General features: G+C 34.6%; 2 protein-coding genes, 1 long non-coding RNA gene and 2 pseudogenes across 3 annotated transcripts in view; 1 reads left to right on the forward strand and 4 right to left on the reverse strand.

Annotated features, from left to right (window-relative positions):
* Positions 1 to 24,514, forward strand: part of LOC142522773 (uncharacterized) — a 105,190-nt gene extending 80,676 nt beyond the window's left edge. The window contains exon 4 of the long non-coding RNA XR_012814525.1: positions 24,204 to 24,514. This is a non-coding gene — a long non-coding RNA (uncharacterized LOC142522773). The remainder of the gene's footprint in view (positions 1 to 24,203) is intronic.
* On the reverse strand, positions 4,173 to 5,680 carry LOC142523222 (putative alpha,alpha-trehalose-phosphate synthase [UDP-forming] 9). The gene is made up of 3 exons (XM_075626904.1): positions 5,542 to 5,680; positions 5,141 to 5,408; positions 4,173 to 4,849 (listed from the first exon to the last, which is right to left on the reverse strand). The coding sequence occupies exons 1-3, from the start codon at positions 5,544 to 5,546 to the stop codon at positions 4,526 to 4,528; spliced, it is 597 nt and encodes a 198-aa protein (XP_075483019.1). The 5' UTR covers positions 5,547 to 5,680; the 3' UTR covers positions 4,173 to 4,525.
* On the reverse strand, positions 5,613 to 7,238 carry LOC142523221 (putative alpha,alpha-trehalose-phosphate synthase [UDP-forming] 10; annotated as a pseudogene).
* On the reverse strand, positions 10,825 to 12,332 carry LOC142523092 (putative alpha,alpha-trehalose-phosphate synthase [UDP-forming] 9). Its single transcript, XM_075626739.1, has 4 exons — positions 12,194 to 12,332; positions 11,793 to 12,060; positions 11,164 to 11,501; positions 10,825 to 11,082 (listed from the first exon to the last, which is right to left on the reverse strand). Exons 1-3 carry the CDS (start codon positions 12,196 to 12,198, stop codon positions 11,178 to 11,180), a joined length of 597 nt encoding a protein of 198 aa, XP_075482854.1. The 5' UTR covers positions 12,199 to 12,332; the 3' UTR covers positions 10,825 to 11,082; positions 11,164 to 11,177.
* LOC142523091 (putative alpha,alpha-trehalose-phosphate synthase [UDP-forming] 10) lies at positions 12,265 to 13,890 on the reverse strand (annotated as a pseudogene).

The raw sequence follows: 24,514 nt of genomic DNA on the forward strand, positions 1-24,514 counted from the left end.
ATAGAGAATATAATTTTTATTGGAGTAGGTTTTTGTAACACGTTATCATGAACTGAGACCAGTCAGTCCTAACGATATTCATAATAAAAAGTAATACTCTTAGCATAAAAAGTAATACTTTTTCATGGATGACTCATATAAGATATATGTCTCACAAAAAACGACCTGTGAAACCGTTTCACACAAGTTTTTGTCTTTTTATTGAAGGTAAATTAACTATAATATAGAATGAAAAGAAAGATTGGCTCATGTTATAATAAATAAATTATTTTTTGTTTTTATTATTTTAATAAGATGTAATGAAATTTGGTTGAAAATTATTAAATTGGGAGGAAATATAGTCAATTGATTTATTTTGAGATTACTATAAGATCTAATTTCATATGTTAATTTGTTTCTAAATTATGAGGTTTGTAATTGGATTTTGATCTAGAAATTTACGAGGAGAAGCTAACCCGATATTTTGGCAACATCACATATTTCAGCTTTGTTTATTTATTTCACATCTTCTAACGTAATCATCCAACGTTTTTTTCTCTTCCCAAAATACATCACTATTTTATATTGTAATTAATATACTATATGTTATTTTTAAAAAAAAGTTACCAACAAATAACCAATTAAATAACCCAAATTGTTGTATGATATAAAAATCTATCGGTAAAAAGTTTATTTTTCGACAAAATATGACCAAACATGCATTACATAACCAAGATGATTTTCAAATATACATTTTTCAGAAAATATATCAAACAAAAACTGAAAATAAAACAAAACAAAACAAAACAAAACACTAGTGAGAACCCGAATTTAATTACTAAATATTTGGCAAGAATTAGAAATAATTATTTTAAAGTGTTAAATTTAAAATAATTAAGCCAAATAATTATACTTGTGTGTTAAAAATATGTATTAGAAAATATCGTAATTATATACGATATTAAAATACATATCGGAGTTTTTTTAAGCACACGGGAGTTGTAATTTTTGGACCGGGTCACATTCTAGTTTTTGGGTAACTAAATCATTGAATTAATGTATATTTATACATGTATGTTTTTGTAAGAAGGAAGCTCATTTTCCCCAAGCCCGATCCATTTTCCTCCTTAAATCTTCTTGTTTATTCTACTAGCATCCATCTCCTTCTCTTTCTTGCTCATCACCTCAAGTTGCCGAGCTGTTGCTTAATTTTTTTTTCCAGCTTCTTGCTTGTCTTTTTTCTTGGTTCTTTAAAGTGTGAAGAGGTAGATTCTAACTTCATTTCAGTTCAAGGGAAGTTTTTGAAGGTAGTCTCTAAGCTAAGCTTTAAATTTTGTCCATGGAAGAAGATGTTGGTTTCTGTTTTCAAGTTGCAGGTTTTGGCTTCTGATTTTCGTGTTTTTTGTGTGGTTTGCACTAAGAATCTTGACTTGTGATTCAAATAGAAATTATAGCTCTATGTGTAAGCTTTCTGTAGCCACTGACGAAATGGAACTCCAATTAAAAACGGATTTGAAATGATTTTTCTACCAAAATGTGTCAAAATGGAATTCTGTGTTGGAGCTGCGTAAATTAGCTACTGTAATTCGAGTTTATGACATTTATGCGCTCGGATTCTGGACTTGTGATTCAAATAAGAGTTGTAGAGCTATATGTTGTCTTCGTATTGATATAAGAATCGTTAAATTCCATTAAGAATTGAAACTGTTATACTCATTTTTCTGAAACTGCTCAGGTACAGACTTCTGTCCGAGAAGTGCACATGTAGTAGAGTCTTCTTGATAATTTTGGGATTTATCTATTAGGATTATGGGAATGGTTTATTCTAGGAAAACTTAGATATTTAAGTTTTCTTTCATCTCCAATTGACGGATATCGATTTGAGTCAATGATGAGTTAGATATGAATTTTATACTCATAAGTGTCAAACTTTGATCTGTCTCATAACTCATTTCCCATGGTTTCTGGTTTTGGGCGCTTTTCAGTGTCGAGATGATTGAATTTCTTTCTGATGTCTTCTGATGAAATATGGGATTTTGAGTTAAGACTCAAGCCATACAAGTGTGTTTTGTTAAGTTTTGGTTGAGTTATGACCTTAAAACCGAGCTTAGGTTCAAGCTGGAATTAGTAACTTGTTTTTGGCTAAGAGTTTAATCTTTATTTGATGGAAATAAATTATTTGTCACATGTTTTAATAATCAGGAAGCTCCAAGGAGTTCATAAACTATTGTGATAATTTAATTTGAAGGTTAAGGTACGGATTGATCGATTTCTTACAGCGTCTATAACGATGTGTAATTAAATTGATGTGATTTTATGATAATTATGTGTTTATGTGCTGTTTGGGTGTATTTTAAGATTATTCCTCATTTTTTTAATAAATGTGGGTTTTAAATATATTGGAATAATCTGTGGATTTATATATATTTTTGAGCACGCATTCATATCGAGTCATGACTCCATTGTTTCCGAGACTTATGTTTACTCTTGGATGAGTTATTTAGACATCAGAGCCGAGGGCGTTTAAGCGTCACACCTCTGATGACTAGCGGAAGGGCCGAGCAGTTCTGCAGACTGATACCCTGACGCAGATGTGCACGGCCGATGGCGTATTTGACACGTCACACCCCTGGCACATATGGCCACAGTTGTTACTATCGTTTCTTTGGATCCAGTTTGATACCCGAGATTATTGGTACCCTACATGCATAGCATTGCATTTATTTCATTACATGTCATTTATTTATGCTGTAATTTATTTGATCTTCGTACTGGGGTTTGACACGTGTCCCTTGGGGCTGCTGTGGTTTGTTTTGTGATTCTATAGAATGTTATACAGGTGGTTCTGATGCAGCTAGCGGAGCATCTACCATTGGTGCCTAGTGAGTCGGTTTGAGTTGGGAGTCCCCAGATACTTATAATATATATATATATATATTGAGTCATTTGTCGAGGAGATGCATCGTGTATTTGTATGGTTGTATTATTGAGTATTGGATCCTATTTGGTGTGATCGAGCCTAACTGGCTCTGTGTGCGATTGATATTCTGTTTATTTTAATGGACTCTGTTTTCGAGTATAATTGTTTTGTTTTGTTGTTTTGGAATTTTTGGTATGTCCTATTTACGGAGAGGGCATGCCAAAACATCTGTAAGCCCAAAATGAAAAATTTTTACTCGTTTTTTCTGTTTACGCTAATAAATCCTGGTTGTTTGATAATTAAAAATTAATCAAGAGCACGGGCCCTCACAACACTACCTTGATATATAAGAAAACGCTAAACGAAATAGTTTGGGCACTCAAACGACCATTGCTTCTTAGCCCGTCATGCTTGCAGCCTTGCACCAAGTCTTTCATGTCCACCCATTCCATAGCTTTCATGCATGTGCGCACAACACACACACACACACACACACACATATATATATATATATATATATATATATATATTTTGTAATCTTCATAAACTAAATTCACAAGACACTAGATTCCTTAGACGACCACCCAACCACCTTTAATCGACGAGGGTGCATTAACATCTAGAAATATCTTGTTCTTTTCTAGATAAATGGATACGAATTGAATCTTTATTGTAATACAGTCAAATACTGTTTGATGTGGTTGATAAGATTCATCTACTCATCAAACACCATATAATTAATTAAACTACATAAATTACCTATCTAACCAATTTTTTTTTGCTCACATAACAATTTCTCATATTTTGTTTATCAAATACCACATATACACCAAACAATACCTAACAATTTTGTCATCCCAATTATTACCCGCAAACGGTGATCTGGCTCAACGCTACGTTTGGCAGGCACATCGACGAAATAGCTATGACAGAGAGGGATGATTCGATCTGGCCTATGTAGTAAGTGCACAGCCCTTTCAACCAGTAACCCTGCTCACAAAACAGCTGAACCCTTCCAAATTGAATGCTCACCGTGCATAAGACATGGTAAATATATGATATCTGGTATGTTATACTACAAATATATTCGTTCTAAATATAGGTCTCTCATATATAACATAAATTTTGTTCTCGTGATAAAAGGACGCCAATAATATCCCCTTGTAATGTAAATAAAGCAAAACCAAAGATCTAAACGGTAAACTTAAACATCGAAACTGAAAATAATAATAATGGTAAAACAAGCAAGCACATGAGATCGGCCAACAGAACAAATCAAACGGATATTTTTATAATTAATGTTAAACCATGCAAAAGAATGGTGCTTTCTTATAAATCAAGAATCCCTTTATACATCTGCAAGACCACACTAGGGATATATATGTACATATGCATACATTTATATTGGACTGCCCTAAAGATGTTCACACCACCGTCCACCGAAAGAAAAGTCCTGAAAGACCCAAACTTAGTGAATTCTTGAAGCTCTCATTATCCAACGGTAATCATGCACCAGTGTACATCCGTAGAACTACAAATTTTAAGTTAGCTTAGTTATTTTAATTTTTTTCCCTTAGTCAGCAACGCAAAAAAAGAAAGCAATTTACACAACCTGCTTTGCATTCATCATAGAATAGCATCAAATGCAACCTGGACGAGTTCGCTAGGCAGAGGCATTATATTCGAAGCAGTGGAAAGGCCTCTGAGGAGTCTGACAACATCAGCAGTATCATCAAGATAATATTTAGCTTTGCTCGGTTTTTGCCTCACTGTGCAAACAAAGATCTCTGGAGTTGAAGGGAGGGACGAACCAGACACAACAGCTAGTATGCTCTCAAACATATCTTCATCTGATCGATCATCCCCAATACACATCACGAAATCTGGTGCATTGCCGTTTTTCACCATCATTGAGAGGACCTTTTCAGCAACCAAACCTTTGGTCACCCCCTGCATTTTTATATATCAAGGACGTCAGTCTCATGGTTAATCATTTTTTTTTTGTAAAATACCATCCCCCTGAGGCCCTGATAACTATATGAAACATTAAATTTATGTTATACTGGTGTTTTAAACACTCAGTGTGTGTTTTAGTTACTGAAATGCCACGTACTTTAACAATGGTAAAACATTTTTATATACACAATACTATACATAGTAAGACGTATGTGGCACGGCACTACTAGTTTTAATGAAAAATCTGCACTAGAGCACACATGAATGTTGTGATGGAGAGAGTACCTGTGGTTTTACTTCCACAATATGCTGTCCCCTTCGAACAACTGCAGGCTCATTAGCAAGAACATTTTCCAAATGCTCCAATAGCTCCTTGGCCTGGCAGGAGCCAAAGTCTGTGTCTGCATCTTGATGATGCCACACCAGTGCACTCTCTTTAACTTCAATAAATGAACCGTCAGTCGCTTCCGTGTACAGATTCATGAGGGGATCCACAATTTCTTTCCAATCAAGTTCAGCAGTTAATGACTCCCAATCAGAGGCTTTGTTCCACCTGAAATGAACGAGGAGATCTTTACACACAAAAATACATGCTTCAAAAGAAAGAAAAATTAGATATGAACTTTGATTTTTTTCCCTGTTATTGGTGTGAAAAACTATGAGCACGTTATCAACTTGTATCATACCTCATAAAGTAACCATGTTCAGCAGCCAGTCCTAATTCTTCGCATGGGGAAAGCCAATCTTAATTCCATTTTCATGGCATCAGCAACAGAGTCAATATCCCATGGGGAAAGCCAATCTTAATTCCATTTTCAGTGGCAGCCAGTCCTAATTGCTTTTCTGCCTCCGGTATGGTGATCGCCATATTCATGGCATCAGCAACAGAGTCAATATCCCATGGATTCACCCTAATAGCTCCACTCAAAGATGGTGAGCAACCAATGAACTCTGATAGAACAAGCATGCTAGTTCTCGGAGATTCCATTTTCATGCATGTAGCTTCATTTAAATGAGAAGAACCCTGCCTGCAGACTACGTACTTATACGGGACTAAATTCATCCCATCCCTCACTGCATTAACTATACAACATTCTGCCACTGCGTAATAGGCAGTCATTTCAAAGAGAGCAGTACGACAGTCCATCAGAATCACAGGTTCATAATCAGGAGAACCATAAGATGCATTAATTCTTTTCGCAGCTAAGTAGGTTTCCCTTTTTGCTTCCTGAACATTTTTTCCTGAGCTCCTTGCAGGGTTCACGATTTGAACCAACACTAGTTTTTCTTGCAAATCCGGACGCTGCTGCAAGAGCTGTTCAAAAGCTAATAACTTAAGACTGACGCCTTTAAATATATCCATGTCATCAACACCAAGAATCAATTTCTTGTTCTTAAACTGCTCTTGAATCTCTTTAATTTTATTCTGTGTAGAAGGGAGATTCAAGACAGATTCTAGTCTACCCATGTGAACACCCACGGGTAAAATTTTTACATACACCGTCCAGCCAAAGTAATCAAGTCCAATATGCCCCCTCTTTGATTCATATCCCAAGCCCAGCATTCTGCCACAGCATGACAAGAAGTGTCGAGCATAGTCATATGTGTGGAAACCAATTAAATCAGAATTCAGCAGACCTTTCAAAATTTCATCTCGAACAGGCAGTGATCTATATATCTCTGATGAAGGAAATGGGCTGTGAAGAAAAAACCCAAGCTTGACCCGATTGTAGCGCTTTCTCAGAAATGTGGGGAGCACCATGAGATGATAATCATGAATCCATATGAAATCATCCTCTGGATTGACCACTTCCAAGACCTTATCAGAAAAAATCTTATTTGCAGACACATACGCCCGCCACAACTGTCTGTCATAACGATCTGCGTGATTAGGGCACATAGGTAGCATGTAATGAAAAAGAGGCCAAAGTTGTTGCTTACAGAAACCATGATAAAACTTTTTATGTGTATCGTGAGGTAGAAAAGTAGGAACACAGTTGAAGTCATTGAGAAGTCTATTCGCGATTTCTTCCTGCTCCTTGGCTTCAATTTCAATTTTGAGAGATCCAACATACACAACCTTAGTCTCAGGTGGAAATCCATCCTTCAGTTGGAACAAAAGTGAATCCTCATCGAAACTAAAGTGCCACTTGGAAGTTTCATGATCCTTATGGGTATGCAAAGGCAGAAAGTTAGCCACTATGATTTTCCGCTCATGGAAAACAGACGATGAGCCATCAGAATCAGTGTTACTGTTCCCACTACCATCAGATTAAATATCAGGACAGGTCATCAACTTTGGGAGAGCTCTAGGAGTTCGAGGAATATCCGAAAATTCTCCAGAAGCCAATTCCAACAAGCTTCCACAAGATCTTGATGCCATCACATTAAGAATTCAGCCCACTCAGTTCTTCTCAGAAATTTTTTAAAACTCGGCTCAGGGTAATTTGGAGGAGCTGCCTGAGGTAGATGTATTCACAGGCTTGTAGAGAAAAGTTTGCTGGCAAAACAAGGCTGTTTAACATGTATATCACTGTACAACAATTAACGGAAATTACATAAGCAGAACATGACTTGTTACACCCACAGACCAAGAAAAAATAGTTACAGCCCATGAAGAATTTTACAACAATGTAAGCAGACAGCATTACATTTTTCAAGTTTTCCTCTCAACAATTACATAATTATTCATAACTCGAAGTCACAGTGTCATTTTTACTTGTCCTCACTTTGGAATCAAAACGTTACATGTGTTTTCTCTTATTCATACAAGCACCAAACAACATGTTAGAGCCTTGACCATGCATGGTGCAAATATAGGATAATAATACGAATTTTAGAATAAAAAATAGCAATTAACGAGTTATAACTAACATATATCTATCGTTCTTTTCAATATAAAATTAACTTTTCTCATAGCTAAAAGTAAACAGTTAAATCTAAAATGAGATTAAAATAATTATTCAAGGCACAATTATTTTAATTTGACATCCGTGAGTCAATCAATAAAATAAGATTCTTTAAAGTGTGAAGAGGTAGATTCTAACTTCATTTCAGTTCAAGGGAAGTTTTTGAAGGTAGTCTCTAAGCTAAGCTTTAAATTTTGTCCATGGAAGAAGATGTTGGTTTCTGTTTTCAAGTTGCAGGTTTTGGCTTCTGATTTTCGTGTTTTTTGTGTGGTTTGCACTAAGAATCTTGACTTGTGATTCAAATAGAAATTATAGCTCTATGTGTAAGCTTTCTGTAGCCACTGACGAAATGGAACTCCAATTAAAAACGGATTTGAAATGATTTTTCTACCAAAATGTGTCAAAATGGAATTCTGTGTTGGAGCTGCGTAAATTAGCTACTGTAATTCGAGTTTATGACATTTATGCGCTCGGATTCTGGACTTGTGATTCAAATAAGAGTTGTAGAGCTATATGTTGTCTTCGTATTGATATAAGAATCGTTAAATTCCATTAAGAATTGAAACTGTTATACTCATTTTTCTGAAACTGCTCAGGTACAGACTTCTGTCCGAGAAGTGCACATGTAGTAGAGTCTTCTTGATAATTTTGGGATTTATCTATTAGGATTATGGGAATGGTTTATTCTAGGAAAACTTAGATATTTAAGTTTTCTTTCATCTCCAATTGACGGATATCGATTTGAGTCAATGATGAGTTAGATATGAATTTTATACTCATAAGTGTCAAACTTTGATCTGTCTCATAACTCATTTCCCATGGTTTCTGGTTTTGGGCGCTTTTCAGTGTCGAGATGATTGAATTTCTTTCTGATGTCTTCTGATGAAATATGGGATTTTGAGTTAAGACTCAAGCCATACAAGTGTGTTTTGTTAAGTTTTGGTTGAGTTATGACCTTAAAACCGAGCTTAGGTTCAAGCTGGAATTAGTAACTTGTTTTTGGCTAAGAGTTTAATCTTTATTTGATGGAAATAAATTATTTGTCACATGTTTTAATAATCAGGAAGCTCCAAGGAGTTCATAAACTATTGTGATAATTTAATTTGAAGGTTAAGGTACGGATTGATCGATTTCTTACAGCGTCTATAACGATGTGTAATTAAATTGATGTGATTTTATGATAATTATGTGTTTATGTGCTGTTTGGGTGTATTTTAAGATTATTCCTCATTTTTTTAATAAATGTGGGTTTTAAATATATTGGAATAATCTGTGGATTTATATATATTTTTGAGCACGCATTCATATCGAGTCATGACTCCATTGTTTCCGAGATTTATGTTTACTCTTGGATGAGTTATTTAGACATCAGAGCCGAGGGCGTTTAAGCGTCACACCTCTGATGACTAGCGGAAGGGCCGAGCAGTTCTGCAGACTGATACCCTGACGCAGATGTGCACGGCCGATGGCGTATTTGACACGTCACACCCCTGGCACATATGGCCACAGTTGTTACTATCGTTTCTTTGGATCCAGTTTGATACCCGAGATTATTGGTACCCTACATGCATAGCATTGCATTTATTTCATTACATGTCATTTATTTATGCTGTAATTTATTTGATCTTCGTACTGGGGTTTGACACGTGTCCCTTGGGGCTGCTGTGGTTTGTTTTGTGATTCTATAGAATGTTATACAGGTGGTTCTGATGCAGCTAGCGGAGCATCTACCATTGGTGCCTAGTGAGTCGGTTTGAGTTGGGAGTCCCCAGATACTTATAATATATATATATATATATTGAGTCATTTGTCGAGGAGATGCATCGTGTATTTGTATGGTTGTATTATTGAGTGTTGGATCCTATTTGGTGTGATCGAGCCTAACTGGCTCTGTGTGCGATTGATATTCTGTTTATTTTAATGGACTCTGTTTTCGAGTATAATTGTTTTGTTTTGTTGTTTTGGAATTTTTGGTATGTCCTATTTACGGAGAGGGCATGCCAAAACATCTGTAAGCCCAAAATGAAAAATTTTTACTCGTTTTTTCTGTTTACGCTAATAAATCCTGGTTGTTTGATAATTAAAAATTAATCAAGAGCACGGGCCCTCACAACACTACCTTGATATATAAGAAAACGCTAAACGAAATAGTTTGGGCACTCAAACGACCATTGCTTCTTAGCCCGTCATGCTTGCAGCCTTGCACCAAGTCTTTCATGTCCACCCATTCCATAGCTTTCATGCATGTGCGCACAACACACACACACACACACACACACACACATATATATATATATATATATATATATATATATATTTTGTAATCTTCATAAACTAAATTCACAAGACACTAGATTCCTTAGACGACCACCCAACCACCTTTAATCGACGAGGGTGCATTAACATCTAGAAATATCTTGTTCTTTTCTAGATAAATGGATACGAATTGAATCTTTATTGTAATACAGTCAAATACTGTTTGATGTGGTTGATAAGATTCATCTACTCATCAAACACCATATAATTAATTAAACTACATAAATTACCTATCTAACCAATTTTTTTTTGCTCACATAACAATTTCTCATATTTTGTTTATCAAATACCACATATACACCAAACAATACCTAACAATTTTGTCATCCCAATTATTACCCGCAAACGGTGATCTGGCTCAACGCTACGTTTGGCAGGCACATCGACGAAATAGCTATGACAGAGAGGGATGATTCGATCTGGCCTATGTAGTAAGTGCACAGCCCTTTCAACCAGTAACCCTGCTCACAAAACAGCTGAACCCTTCCAAATTGAATGCTCACCGTGCATAAGACATGGTAAATATATGATATCTGGTATGTTATACTACAAATATATTCGTTCTAAATATAGGTCTCTCATATATAACATAAATTTTGTTCTCGTGATAAAAGGACGCCAATAATATCCCCTTGTAATGTAAATAAAGCAAAACCAAAGATCTAAACGGTAAACTTAAACATCGAAACTGAAAATAATAATAATGGTAAAACAAGCAAGCACATGAGATCGGCCAACAGAACAAATCAAACGGATATTTTTATAATTAATGTTAAACCATGCAAAAGAATGGTGCTTTCTTATAAATCAAGAATCCCTTTATACATCTGCAAGACCACACTAGGGATATATATGTACATATGCATACATTTATATTGGACTGCCCTAAAGATGTTCACACCACCGTCCACCGAAAGAAAAGTCCTGAAAGACCCAAACTTAGTGAATTCTTGAAGCTCTCATTATCCAACGGTAATCATGCACCAGTGTACATCCGTAGAACTACAAATTTTAAGTTAGCTTAGTTATTTTAATTTTTTTCCCTTAGTCAGCAACGCAAAAAAAGAAAGCAATTTACACAACCTGCTTTGCATTCATCATAGAATAGCATCAAATGCAACCTGGACGAGTTCGCTAGGCAGAGGCATTATATTCGAAGCAGTGGAAAGGCCTCTGAGGAGTCTGACAACATCAGCAGTATCATCAAGATAATATTTAGCTTTGCTCGGTTTTTGCCCCACTGTGCAAACAAAGATCTCTGGAGTTGAAGGGAGGGACGAACCAGACACAACAGCTAGTATGCTCTCAAACATATCTTCATCTGATCGATCATCCCCAATACACATCACGAAATCTGGTGCATTGCCGTTTTTCACCATCATTGAGAGGACCTTTTCAGCAACCAAACCTTTGGTCACCCCCTGCATTTTTATATATCAAGGACGTCAGTCTCATGGTTAATCATTTTTTTTTTGTAAAATACCATCCCCCTGAGGCCCTGATAACTATATGAAACATTAAATTTATGTTATACTGGTGTTTTAAACACTCAGTGTGTGTTTTAGTTACTGAAATGCCACGTACTTTAACAATGGTAAAACATTTTTATATACACAATACTATACATAGTAAGACGTATGTGGCACGGCACTACTAGTTTTAATGAAAAATCTGCACTAGAGCACACATGAATGTTGTGATGGAGAGAGTACCTGTGGTTTTACTTCCACAATATGCTGTCCCCTTCGAACAACTGCAGGCTCATTAGCAAGAACATTTTCCAAATGCTCCAATAGCTCCTTGGCCTGGCAGGAGCCAAAGTCTGTGTCTGCATCTTGATGATGCCACACCAGTGCACTCTCTTTAACTTCAATAAATGAACCGTCAGTCGCTTCCGTGTACAGATTCATGAGGGGATCCACAATTTCTTTCCAATCAAGTTCAGCAGTTAATGACTCCCAATCAGAGGCTTTGTTCCACCTGAAATGAACGAGGAGATCTTTACACACAAAAATACATGCTTCAAAAGAAAGAAAAATTAGATATGAACTTTGATTTTTTTCCCTGTTATTGGTGTGAAAAACTATGAGCACGTTATCAACTTGTATCATACCTCATAAAGTAACCATGTTCAGCAGCCAGTCCTAATTCTTCGCATGGGGAAAGCCAATCTTAATTCCATTTTCATGGCATCAGCAACAGAGTCAATATCCCATGGGGAAAGCCAATCTTAATTCCATTTTCAGTGGCAGCCAGTCCTAATTGCTTTTCTGCCTCCGGTATGGTGATCGCCATATTCATGGCATCAGCAACAGAGTCAATATCCCATGGATTCACCCTAATAGCTCCACTCAAAGATGGTGAGCAACCAATGAACTCTGATAGAACAAGCATGCTAGTTCTCGGAGATTCCATTTTCATGCATGTAGCTTCATTTAAATGAGAAGAACCCTGCCTGCAGACTACGTACTTATACGGGACTAAATTCATCCCATCCCTCACTGCATTAACTATACAACATTCTGCCACTGCGTAATAGGCAGTCATTTCAAAGAGAGCAGTACGACAGTCCATCAGAATCACAGGTTCATAATCAGGAGAACCATAAGATGCATTAATTCTTTTCGCAGCTAAGTAGGTTTCCCTTTTTGCTTCCTGAACATTTTTTCCTGAGCTCCTTGCAGGGTTCACGATTTGAACCAACACTAGTTTTTCTTGCAAATCCGGACGCTGCTGCAAGAGCTGTTCAAAAGCTAATAACTTAAGACTGACGCCTTTAAATATATCCATGTCATCAACACCAAGAATCAATTTCTTGTTCTTAAACTGCTCTTGAATCTCTTTAATTTTATTCTGTGTAGAAGGGAGATTCAAGACAGATTCTAGTCTACCCATGTGAACACCCACGGGTAAAATTTTTACATACACCGTCCAGCCAAAGTAATCAAGTCCAATATGCCCCCTCTTTGATTCATATCCCAAGCCCAGCATTCTGCCACAGCATGACAAGAAGTGTCGAGCATAGTCATATGTGTGGAAACCAATTAAATCAGAATTCAGCAGACCTTTCAAAATTTCATCTCGAACAGGCAGTGATCTATATATCTCTGATGAAGGAAATGGGCTGTGAAGAAAAAACCCAAGCTTGACCCGATTGTAGCGCTTTCTCAGAAATGTGGGGAGCACCATGAGATGATAATCATGAATCCATATGAAATCATCCTCTGGATTGACCACTTCCAAGACCTTATCAGAAAAAATCTTATTTGCAGACACATACGCCCGCCACAACTGTCTGTCATAACGATCTGCGTGATTAGGGCACATAGGTAGCATGTAATGAAAAAGAGGCCAAAGTTGTTGCTTACAGAAACCATGATAAAACTTTTTATGTGTATCGTGAGGTAGAAAAGTAGGAACACAGTTGAAGTCATTGAGAAGTCTATTCGCGATTTCTTCCTGCTCCTTGGCTTCAATTTCAATTTTGAGAGATCCAACATACACAACCTTAGTCTCAGGTGGAAATCCATCCTTCAGTTGGAACAAAAGTGAATCCTCATCGAAACTAAAGTGCCACTTGGAAGTTTCATGATCCTTATGGGTATGCAAAGGCAGAAAGTTAGCCACTATGATTTTCCGCTCATGGAAAACAGACGATGAGCCATCAGAATCAGTGTTACTGTTCCCACTACCATCAGATTAAATATCAGGACAGGTCATCAACTTTGGGAGAGCTCTAGGAGTTCGAGGAATATCCGAAAATTCTCCAGAAGCCAATTCCAACAAGCTTCCACAAGATCTTGATGCCATCACATTAAGAATTCAGCCCACTCAGTTCTTCTCAGAAATTTTTTAAAACTCGGCTCAGGGTAATTTGGAGGAGCTGCCTGAGGTAGATGTATTCACAGGCTTGTAGAGAAAAGTTTGCTGGCAAAACAAGGCTGTTTAACATGTATATCACTGTACAACAATTAACGGAAATTACATAAGCAGAACATGACTTGTTACACCCACAGACCAAGAAAAAATAGTTACAGCCCATGAAGAATTTTACAACAATGTAAGCAGACAGCATTACATTTTTCAAGTTTTCCTCTCAACAATTACATAATTATTCATAACTCGAAGTCACAGTGTCATTTTTACTTGTCCTCACTTTGGAATCAAAACGTTACATGTGTTTTCTCTTATTCATACAAGCACCAAACAACATGTTAGAGCCTTGACCATGCATGGTGCAAATATAGGATAATAATACGAATTTTAGAATAAAAAATAGCAATTAACGAGTTATAACTAACATATATCTATCGTTCTTTTCAATATAAAATTAACTTTTCTCATAGCTAAAAGTAAACAGTTAAATCTAAAATGAGATTAAAATAATTATTCAAGGCACAATTATTTTAATTTGACATCCGTGAGTCAATCAATAAAATAAGATTCATATATATTAATTTAATTTCATATAAACTTTAAAGATAATAGTTGTAAATATTCAAATCCGTTTAATATAGAAACATAACTAAACCATGTTGGTTTTAAAAAATAAATAAAAAGACATGATTTTTCGTAAAAAACTTAGTTTTTAAGTCAAGTTTATCAAGAGCATTTTACAAAAACATTACTACATTTTGCCAATTACCTGTTTGACAAGGAAAATGTTAATAATGACTTTTCAGATTAAAATAATTGCCGGAGTTTTCTCAATATCAATCAAATCTTTTCAAAAGCTTTTATAGCAAAACATTTTAAAAATATATATATAATATACGTAGAGAGAAATGCATTAATCGTCACATACACGCATTTAGATATAAATCATATAATCACTGCAACAAAGTCCTCGAAATGAATCAAATACACTGTTCAGAGTACATCACGAGCATTTCCAGAATCAGTAAAAACGATATATTCACATAAAAAAAACGTCACCTGAAACAAACTTATCCTCTCACGAAGCTCGAATCTCTAAACTTCTACAGAGCAGGGAAAAAATGTCAGAACTTTTTTTAAAAAAAAAAACACATAAAATTCTCTTCGTAATCAGAAAATGTAATCGCTAAACATCATTTAGTCTTCGATCTTTCATCATGCTTATAGAACCGAGAGATAAAATCATAAAATCCGATCACGACTTCATTTCGTATCGTTCACGCAATGCATACGAAAGTCGGAATGAACAAAAGCATAGACACTCACCGGTGATCAGAGAACTCCGTCCGCAGTAGCACCGGCGAGCGGTTTCGGCGGCGAAATCTGAGAGGAGGAATGTAATAATGAGGATTTTGTTGGTAAGTACATCAGTTTATATCTAGAGAGAGATTTTATGCTGCGACACAGATGTAACGTACAAGTGACCAAGCGCAGGATACAAGGTATTAACAATAAATTATGATAAAATTAAATACAAAACGACGTGGAAAGTCGAACGAAAAAATGGATAGAGACGAGGAAAGTTCCCTATAGTTTACGTCCAACAAATCCCCAGTTTCGAATTAATTACACACAATCACCCCTATAGTTTTACGTTATATCAAATTTGCCCTTGCGTTTGTCAAGTGGTTGATTTTGTTTTCCAAAGAGATATTAATATAATATATAATTAACTTTGATTTATTCATTAGTTTTCGTACATGTGTTGCATAGAGATGTCAATGGGTTGAGTATGGCTAAACCCAAGACCTGTTTCGTGAAGAAAATTTTGACCCATTATCCGCCCCACTCCGGTTAAATATTTTTCGGACCCGTCCCACCCCGTATACGAAATGGGGCCGGGTATACCCGCGAGACCCGTGAGGCCCGAATTTTTTTTAAATGAAAACAGTAATCTTTTATCACATGACTGAATTTTGAAACAAACAAGCCTCTAAATACAACATAATAGAAAACTAATTCATGTCTTCTATCACATTTAATAATAACAAACAAAGTATTTTCACGACATAATGTATTACATAAAAAAAGAGTTATTATCTCTCCAAAAAAAAGTATCGACATCCTCAAAAATAACTCATTACAGAACTTAAACAGATCAATGTAAAATCAGCGAGTAAGCAATCTTCAGACACATTCTTCATGATCATCTTCCTCTTCATCGAGAATGGTGGGACAAGTTGGTAAATTACTTGAAGAATTACCTACAAAATTAAATAGAGAAAGTACATTGAAAAAATAAAACTGTAATATAAAACCGTAAAAAAATGTAATTTAAAACCGTAAAATTACAATAAAAAAATTAAAATGAAAGTACAATAAAAAAACAAAATGTGATTTATTTACCTTCCACCTCACCTTACAACCATCTTCGTGAGCACATCAATTTATATCCACATATATGGGACGGGTATTATAGAACCCATGACCCGCCCCATATTCAGACGGATCTGAAAATTGGACCCGAGATCCGTCTCATAACCCATTTAGTATGCCCAAACCTGCCCCAGACGGGACGGGTCCATTGTGGGTCTGGGTAAAACCCGAACCCATTGACATCCCTAGTGTTGTATGATTATATGGTATTTAAAAAAAAAAAAAATAACGCAAATTTATTCATGTTTATATATAAAAATGGCTGAGATATTATAGAATAAATATATTATGGTAATCATTAAAATTTTCAAATGATAAAACGACAATTTTAAAATTGCACAGGGAAAATGACAATTATCAAAATGAACAAGGAAAATATTGGCAAATAAAAATAAAATTATAATATGCAATATTATATTAATAGATATTGTATTTAGATCGATTGATTTAAAAAAAAAAGATTTCAAATGTATTTTTTTGTTCAGAAAATTGAAACTATAAACTTCAAATTCACTTATAAAATGTTTATATAGTATTTCATGTTAATTAGGATATGTTTAAAGTTCAACAAATAATAGTGTTATTTGAAATTAATTCTATTTTTTCTTACTAATTTATAAATAAGTAGATTAATGTATAATTTGATCCATTGTATCGTTGTAAAAAAAATAAAAATATAATTGAAATCCATAAATTTCAAATTCATATTTCCAAAAACAACCAAAAAATAGATTAATATATTTAGTAATGTAAATATAAGAGCATGCTTGGTATAAGAGAACGATGTTATAATTGAATAAACATTATCATCTCATTCCTTATACATATGATTGGTATAACATTGGAACATAAATGTCATTTTCATATTCATAGAAAAGTCATTTGATCTATTTTGGATGAGAATGATAATTCTCACTCCTCATTTCTTTCATTTTCTATACTTATAAAATGTGTTTATTTTTTTAGTTTAACTAATAAATATACAATTATAATTACAAAATTTAAAATATCAAAAAAATAATCATGAAAATAATAATTTTATACACAAATCACTTTCTTTATATATAAATAATGATGATAATATTAATAATTAAAAAAATAATTTAATGATCACACAAAAAAATTTAAAATTCTATAATAAAATAAAATAATTATTATAATATTTTATTGAATTTCTATTAACTTTACAAATTACATATGCATCCCCGATGTTATATCAATATTATACTTGTTTCGGCTAAATTTAAAAATACATACATATTTCATGAGATTTTTATCTACATTGTTCTTTCATATTCAAGAGGGAAAGACAATTGCGATATGGACATACATCTGAAATGAGGTGTATGTTATTTTTTAAATTAAAAAAATATATAAATGAAATAATTGTATAATTATCAGGAGAGATAAATGTATTTTTTAAGTTAAATAAATGTTTTTGTAATTATTACAATCCTCAAGTGATGTATCTATATAATCATCATCCCTTACTTTGTGACATAAAAAACAATGTCATTCACAAAATTTTAAGAGAAAAAAATATAACTCAGCGCGGAGTTCGGATATTTGAATTAAAAAAATATTTTTGTATGACTCTATAAATACCTAAGATAGCTGAAATGTCTTAATATGATTTTACTTGCATGATTTACTATTTTTCTATAAACAAATGGATATAAGATATGGTGATATTATATATGAGACATACATATATTATAATGTATATATATCATTTTTTAAGTAAAGAGATCGGAGGACTGTAACAATTGAGTGTTAAACCCGATATCGTGTTTCAAAGTCTCAAACTTATGATATTGATGTTATACGAACTACAAAACATTGACTAACTATACATCATTCTTGATCCCGATGTTATGTGTATGCACATACATGCATAATCATGTCATGTGTTCGGTTCATGTTATTTCATTTTTCTGAATTTGCACTGTACTATTAATAAATATTTTTAATAATACATCGTAATGTCAATTAAAACATGTCAAAAGATTATGAATGCTTTTTTCGAATATATTTATTTTTATATTAAATAAGACTATAAAAAAGATTCATTAATTTTCTTAATTTAATTGGGTCTCGATTTCTATCTAGTTCACTAAAATCTATTCAAACTATATTGTAATATATAATCTCATTAATACTTCTACAACTATATGGTTATTTGTTTGTATTTAAATAAATTCTTCGTTTAAGAAAACATAAATATTCATGTTAAGAAACATTATATTTATTTGTAATATTTTTGTTTTAATTTTTTGTTATTTTTAATTTAATATTTTATTATAATAATTTTTATATTAAGAATGAAATAATCATATAAAATTTTAAAAATCTAGATAAAGATTAAAAAAATAATTTAACAGTTTAGAAAATTTGAAAAATGAATGACAGTGATGAGAAAATATATAAATTTATTAAAATAGATTTTTATAATATTTGTATCAAATAAAAATAAATATATTTCTGATTTTAAAAACATATAATTTATTATAACATCAAAATTAATTATTTTAAGTGTATGGAATTTAATAATAAAATATAATATATATTAGATCGATAAAATCGTGGAAAAAGAGCAAAATGGTGTTGCTGTAAATAATAGGAAATGAAGGTGCAATTACAAACTCGAGTCGGCAGACAAAGATACATGATTTCCATTCTCCTCGTCCACCCGAGGGATGGCAATGGGCATGGGCGTGGGCGGGTTTGTCATCCCCATCCCTATCCTCGAATTTCATCATCATCCTCATACTCGTCCCAATCTCCTTTTTTTCGAGTTTGGGAAATCCCCAAACCCGAAACTTCAGGGATCAACTTCTCATCATCGCCCTCATCTCCTTTTCAAAAATATTAATATGATAAGACGATTACGAATTCAGAGATTTCTAAAACCAAAACTTATTATTATCTATTATTATTAGAGATAATATTAATATTAATATCAATATCAGTATTAATAATAATAATAAGATTATTAATATTTTAAAAAATAATAATATTATTATATTATTAATATTAATAATACTATTATTTTATTATTGATATTATTTTCGGGGCGGGTTCTGGGATTTCGGGGATGTGGATAGTAATCTCATACCCGCCCCGAATTACATCAGGGATTTTTTTAAATCCCGAAACCCGAACCCAAACCCAACAAAATCGGGGATCCTCATCCCTGTTTCGGCGGTTGTCATCCCTCTCCACCACATCTAACGGCCGCACGTGTAAAATATTTGAAGCAGCCACAGCCAATTGAATTCAGCCACGTCCACCGAATGGAAATCATTGGCTAGGGAATTCCCGTGCTACCCAATTCCCCAAGAGAGGTTCTGGACATTTTATTTACTTCAGGGATTGTGATACATGTTTGTGTGTGATATAGTATGTTAATTCCCGTGCTACCCGATTCCCCAACAGAGGTTCAAACACAACACACATATTTTCGAGAAAGATGGAGGCATGCAGCAGTCGAAGTATTGAGTTTTATTCAAGTTTGAGTTTCATGCAACAATCTGTTTTAAGAAAAACATGTGAGTCGACTTACGTTTTCAAATATAAATATATGTGTTAAATCGATCGAGCATGCCTCCTTTTATGTGTTGTATTAGAATTTTGTCCAGACAGACACTGTTATGATTCAAGTTTTATATGTTAGGATATAATCCCTAAAAAGTGAGATTATTATAACTATGTCACGATCTTATCCCTTAGAGCAGGGGCGGAGCCAGAAATATGGCTCTGTCCGGGCTGGAATTTTAAACTCTAGTATCTATTAATATTTTAAATTGATCTACCCGAGCTAATATCGTATTATTCCAAAATTATACAAAATTTATATATACATTTTTAAATAAAAAAAAATTGGGCCATCCGGGCTCAAGTACATGCCTCCGCCCCTGCCTTGGAGAATTAAAATCAGGGACTAATCAGTAAGTCATGTAAAATATGATGAATATTAGTGATGTGATCTCGCTGCAATGGATGAGCCGAGTAAGGAGCTCCAACGGATCGAATCGGTAATTTTTAGTGTTTAGAAATTTGAGTGAAGGTAATAGCTTGGATTAACACCTGCGAACAAGAAAGTAACTCGTGAATGGGCGCCGGAGGATTGTCCGGCGTAGCCACTCCGATGCTTAAGTCAGCAGGTTGAAGATGAACACAAGCAAATATGAGAGAATATATATGAGTGCTTGATAGTTCAAAGATTCAGAAATATTAAATGAGAAGTATACCTGCTATTTATAATAGAAAATGAGGTAGATACCTCGATTCCAGTGTCACCTGCTAAGTATGGCAAGTTGGCTGCCCATACTATAGCTTCTGATGACTTCTAAAATACTTCAAGTCCAAGTTGCTCTGACATATTAGACATCCTGTACCAATCACACTCGAGTGTGGTGCAATTCTCGAGGTGGCCGGGTGGTAAGGTACCCGGGTATTTGTCTGAGGGCCCGGGCTATTAGGTGATTACCCGGGAAGAGAATAAATGCCCAGGGTCCTGAGGAAAGTGCCCGGCATATTGGCTCCGATCTGGGCTATCCAAGTAATAAGCCGGGTTAATGATGACCCGGATCTTTATGGGGATATCAATTAGTGTTATATATATATATATATATATATATATATATATATATATATTGCATTCGATCGACCTTCACTTACCGAGTATTTCAAAAAACACTCACCTATGCTCTCGCTCCTCAGATAAAGACGAAGAACAATTAGAAATTGAGGAACATCTATGTTTTGTGGATGATGAAGAAGATGTTTTCAAGTTAAGATTTTAGTTCTATTATCTCAATTTTATTTAAGTTGCAAAACGTTTCTGTAATTGTACTTTGTTCTTGTGAATTTTCGTTGTAATGACAAGTTATTCACGAATCATTTATGAAATTGGCTGGTCTAGTTTATACTGAACTACGAGACTTGTTATTTTTTAGATTTTATCTTTCAAACAACGTCGATGTCAAACACTTCGAGCAGAGCGTGACAAAAGATATATTATTCATTAATATGAAACTCCAAATACCAAAACTCAAATATTAACTGAACAATTCATTTGTATAATTATTTTTTAACAAAAATTAATGCTATGAAGTGAATTGCACGTGTTATTTTTCCGGTAAATTTAAAAGGCACGTGTTATCTATTCAGACATACTTTTGTGCTTATTGAGTATATATTTTATCAATCTGGGAATGTGAATTTCTTGAAGATACTTTCTCCAGTCTATTTTTGTCACATCGATTTCAAAGCTAATCAGCTCTTCTTCGGACTTTCTACCAATAATTTCTGAGTATTTCCCGTGTGCATAAAAAAGTTCAAGGTTTCGATACGCGAACTTGAGCTCCGAACCAAATACATATAAAAAAATACAAGGTTTGGATACGCGAGCTCGAGTTCGAATAGTAAATATTTTTTTTGCTTGAATTAGAGCTTGAGTTCACGCAAAATATTCGAATATTCATGCAAATTATTTGAATTATTACTCGAAACAAAAGGTCAAAAAATCGAAATATATTTATTTAATATAAGCGACTCGCAAACTATCGAACAAAATAAATTAGACTCGTTTTTAACTTGAAATTTTTTTGAACATGTTCTCAAATTCAATAAGAGTGACCTCGAATTGAATCGAATATTTTTCAAGTCCTTTCGAGAAGCTCAATCATTTCATTTGTACCCCTATTTATAGTAAAATTTCGAGGTGTGAAACCGCGTATAAAACGCGTTCCGTCTGCAATTTTCAAAACGCGTCATCTTTTAAACAAATGCATGCTTATTCATTGCACCTCAATGATTGCCCACCACTTGCATCAATCAATTGCCGACATTTCTCCCACTTGGAGATTTGATTGAGAATCAAACACATCTCCACACAATCTTTCAATCTTGCCATTCCCTGCTACTTACGTTTTTGCTAGGCCACTTGAGGATCTACACCACTCAAACTTATCAGTGTTCACTTGCTTGGTCAGAAAATCAGCTATGTTATCTCTCGTATGGATCTTCTGCATATCCACGCTTCCTTCTTCTACTACTTCTCGCACAAAGTGAAATTGGACTCCACTGTGTTTAGTCCTGGAATGAAAGATTGGATTTCTTGAGATGTGCAAGGCACTCTGACTATCACAAAACAAGGGAACATTCTCTTGTTTGTGTCTGATCTCCTCAATAATCTTTTAATCCATATTGCCTCCTTGCAAGCTTGAGTAGCTGCCATGTATTCTGCCTCTGTCGTAGATAACGTCACAACTGTCTGCAGTTTTGAAACTCAGCTTACTGCTCTCCCCTGCAAGTGTAAACACATAACCAGTAGTAGATTTCCTCTTATCAGGATCACCTGCTATAATCTGAATCGACATAGCCCCTGAGTGTAAAATCTGATCCTCCATAACATAATGCAACATTTGAGATACCTTTAATGTATCTAAGGATCCTTTTAACCGTGCTCCAATGCTCTCGTCCAGGATTCGCCATATACCGACTAACTGCTCCCACTGCTTGAGCAATGTCCGATCTTGTACATATCATGGCGAACATCAAAATTCCCACTGCTGATGCATATGGTACTCGAAATATCTACATCCTCTCTGCTTCACTGCTAGGACACATCTCGGAGGATAACTTAAAGTTAACAGGAAGAGGGGTCGAAATTGGCTTACTATCTTGCATGTTGAAGCGTTGCAAGACTTTCTTCAAATAATTTTTTTGGGAAAGCCAAATCTTTCTGTTACTTCTATTTCGATGAACTTGCATCCCTAGAATCTTGTTTGCTGGTCCCAAGTCCTTCATATCAAATTCCATAGCCAACTGTGCCTTCAATCTTTGGACATGATCTTTGTTGGGGCTTGCTACCAACATGTGGTCTACATACAACAGCAAAATGGTATAATTCATCACCAGACCTCTTGAAATATGTACAAGGGTCTGCACTCAGTCTGTTATATCCAAGGCTTATGATATAGGAATCAAATCTCTTGTACCAACACCTCGGCGCCTGTTTGAGACCGTACATAAATTTCTTCAACCTGCAAATCAAGTTCTCTTTTCCTACTTCTGCAAAACCTTCTGGCTGGAGCATATAGATTTCTTCTTCAAGATCTCAATGAAGAAATGCCGTTTCACATCTAGCTGTTCTAGATGTAGGTCAAACACCGCACATAATGCCAGCACCACTCTGACTGTTGAAAGCCGAACCACAGGAGAAAATATCTCATTGAAGTTAATGTCTTCTTTCTGAGCATATCCTTTTACCACCAATCTAGCACGATACCGCTCCACTTGGTTATTGCCATCACGCTTGATCTTATAGACCCATCTGTTTCCAATGTCCTTCCTCTCTCGTGGTAGTGTAACAAGATCCCAAGTTTTATTCTTGTCCAATGCCTCCAATTTTTCTTGTATTTCTATCATCCACAAGGATACATCTGAGCTTTGAGTAGCTTCGTGGAAACTCGATGACTCACCATCCTCTGATAATAGACAATATGCAATATTGCTTTCAGTGACATAATCTGAAAGCCAACCTCGTGGTTTTCTGTCTCGAGTTGACTGCCTCACATTGGAAACTTCAGACTCAACATGTTCTTGTTCTTCGTGCTCTGGTACTGCTTCACAAGAAACTTGACCTTCGTCCGTCTTATTTTCCACCTGAAAAATAGTAGTTTCTGAATTCAGTGTGTCTTTGTCTCTGATAGGCTCGTAATAGTTAGTATTTTTATTTTCATATTTCTCATTATTCCAACCTCCAATATGTTTAATTGATACATTTTTGTGTGATTTTATTGTAGGAGGAACTTTTACGGTCTTGAAGCAAATTTGAGTTAAAAAGGTGATGTTTATCACATTTTAAGTTTCCAAGATATAGTTTTGAAAGAAAATTGCCAAACCAGAAGAGGTCCTGGAACAAGGCGTGGCCACGCTTTGTGATTATGTTTCAGCTGCCTAAAATTGCAAGAAGTGAAAAATCTGATTTTGTGAAGATTATGCAAGATTTGAAAGAATTAATTATGGTGTCTGGTTTAGTGGAAATTCTTGGAGGAAAACTCTAGATAAGATATTATCTATTATTTTATATTTTAAGATTTAGAGTTAATTAAGA

The sequence above is a fragment of the Primulina tabacum genome, chromosome 13 (genome assembly GCF_025594145.1).
Source record: "Primulina tabacum isolate GXHZ01 chromosome 13, ASM2559414v2, whole genome shotgun sequence".
Lineage (NCBI taxonomy): Eukaryota > Viridiplantae > Streptophyta > Magnoliopsida > Lamiales > Gesneriaceae > Primulina > Primulina tabacum.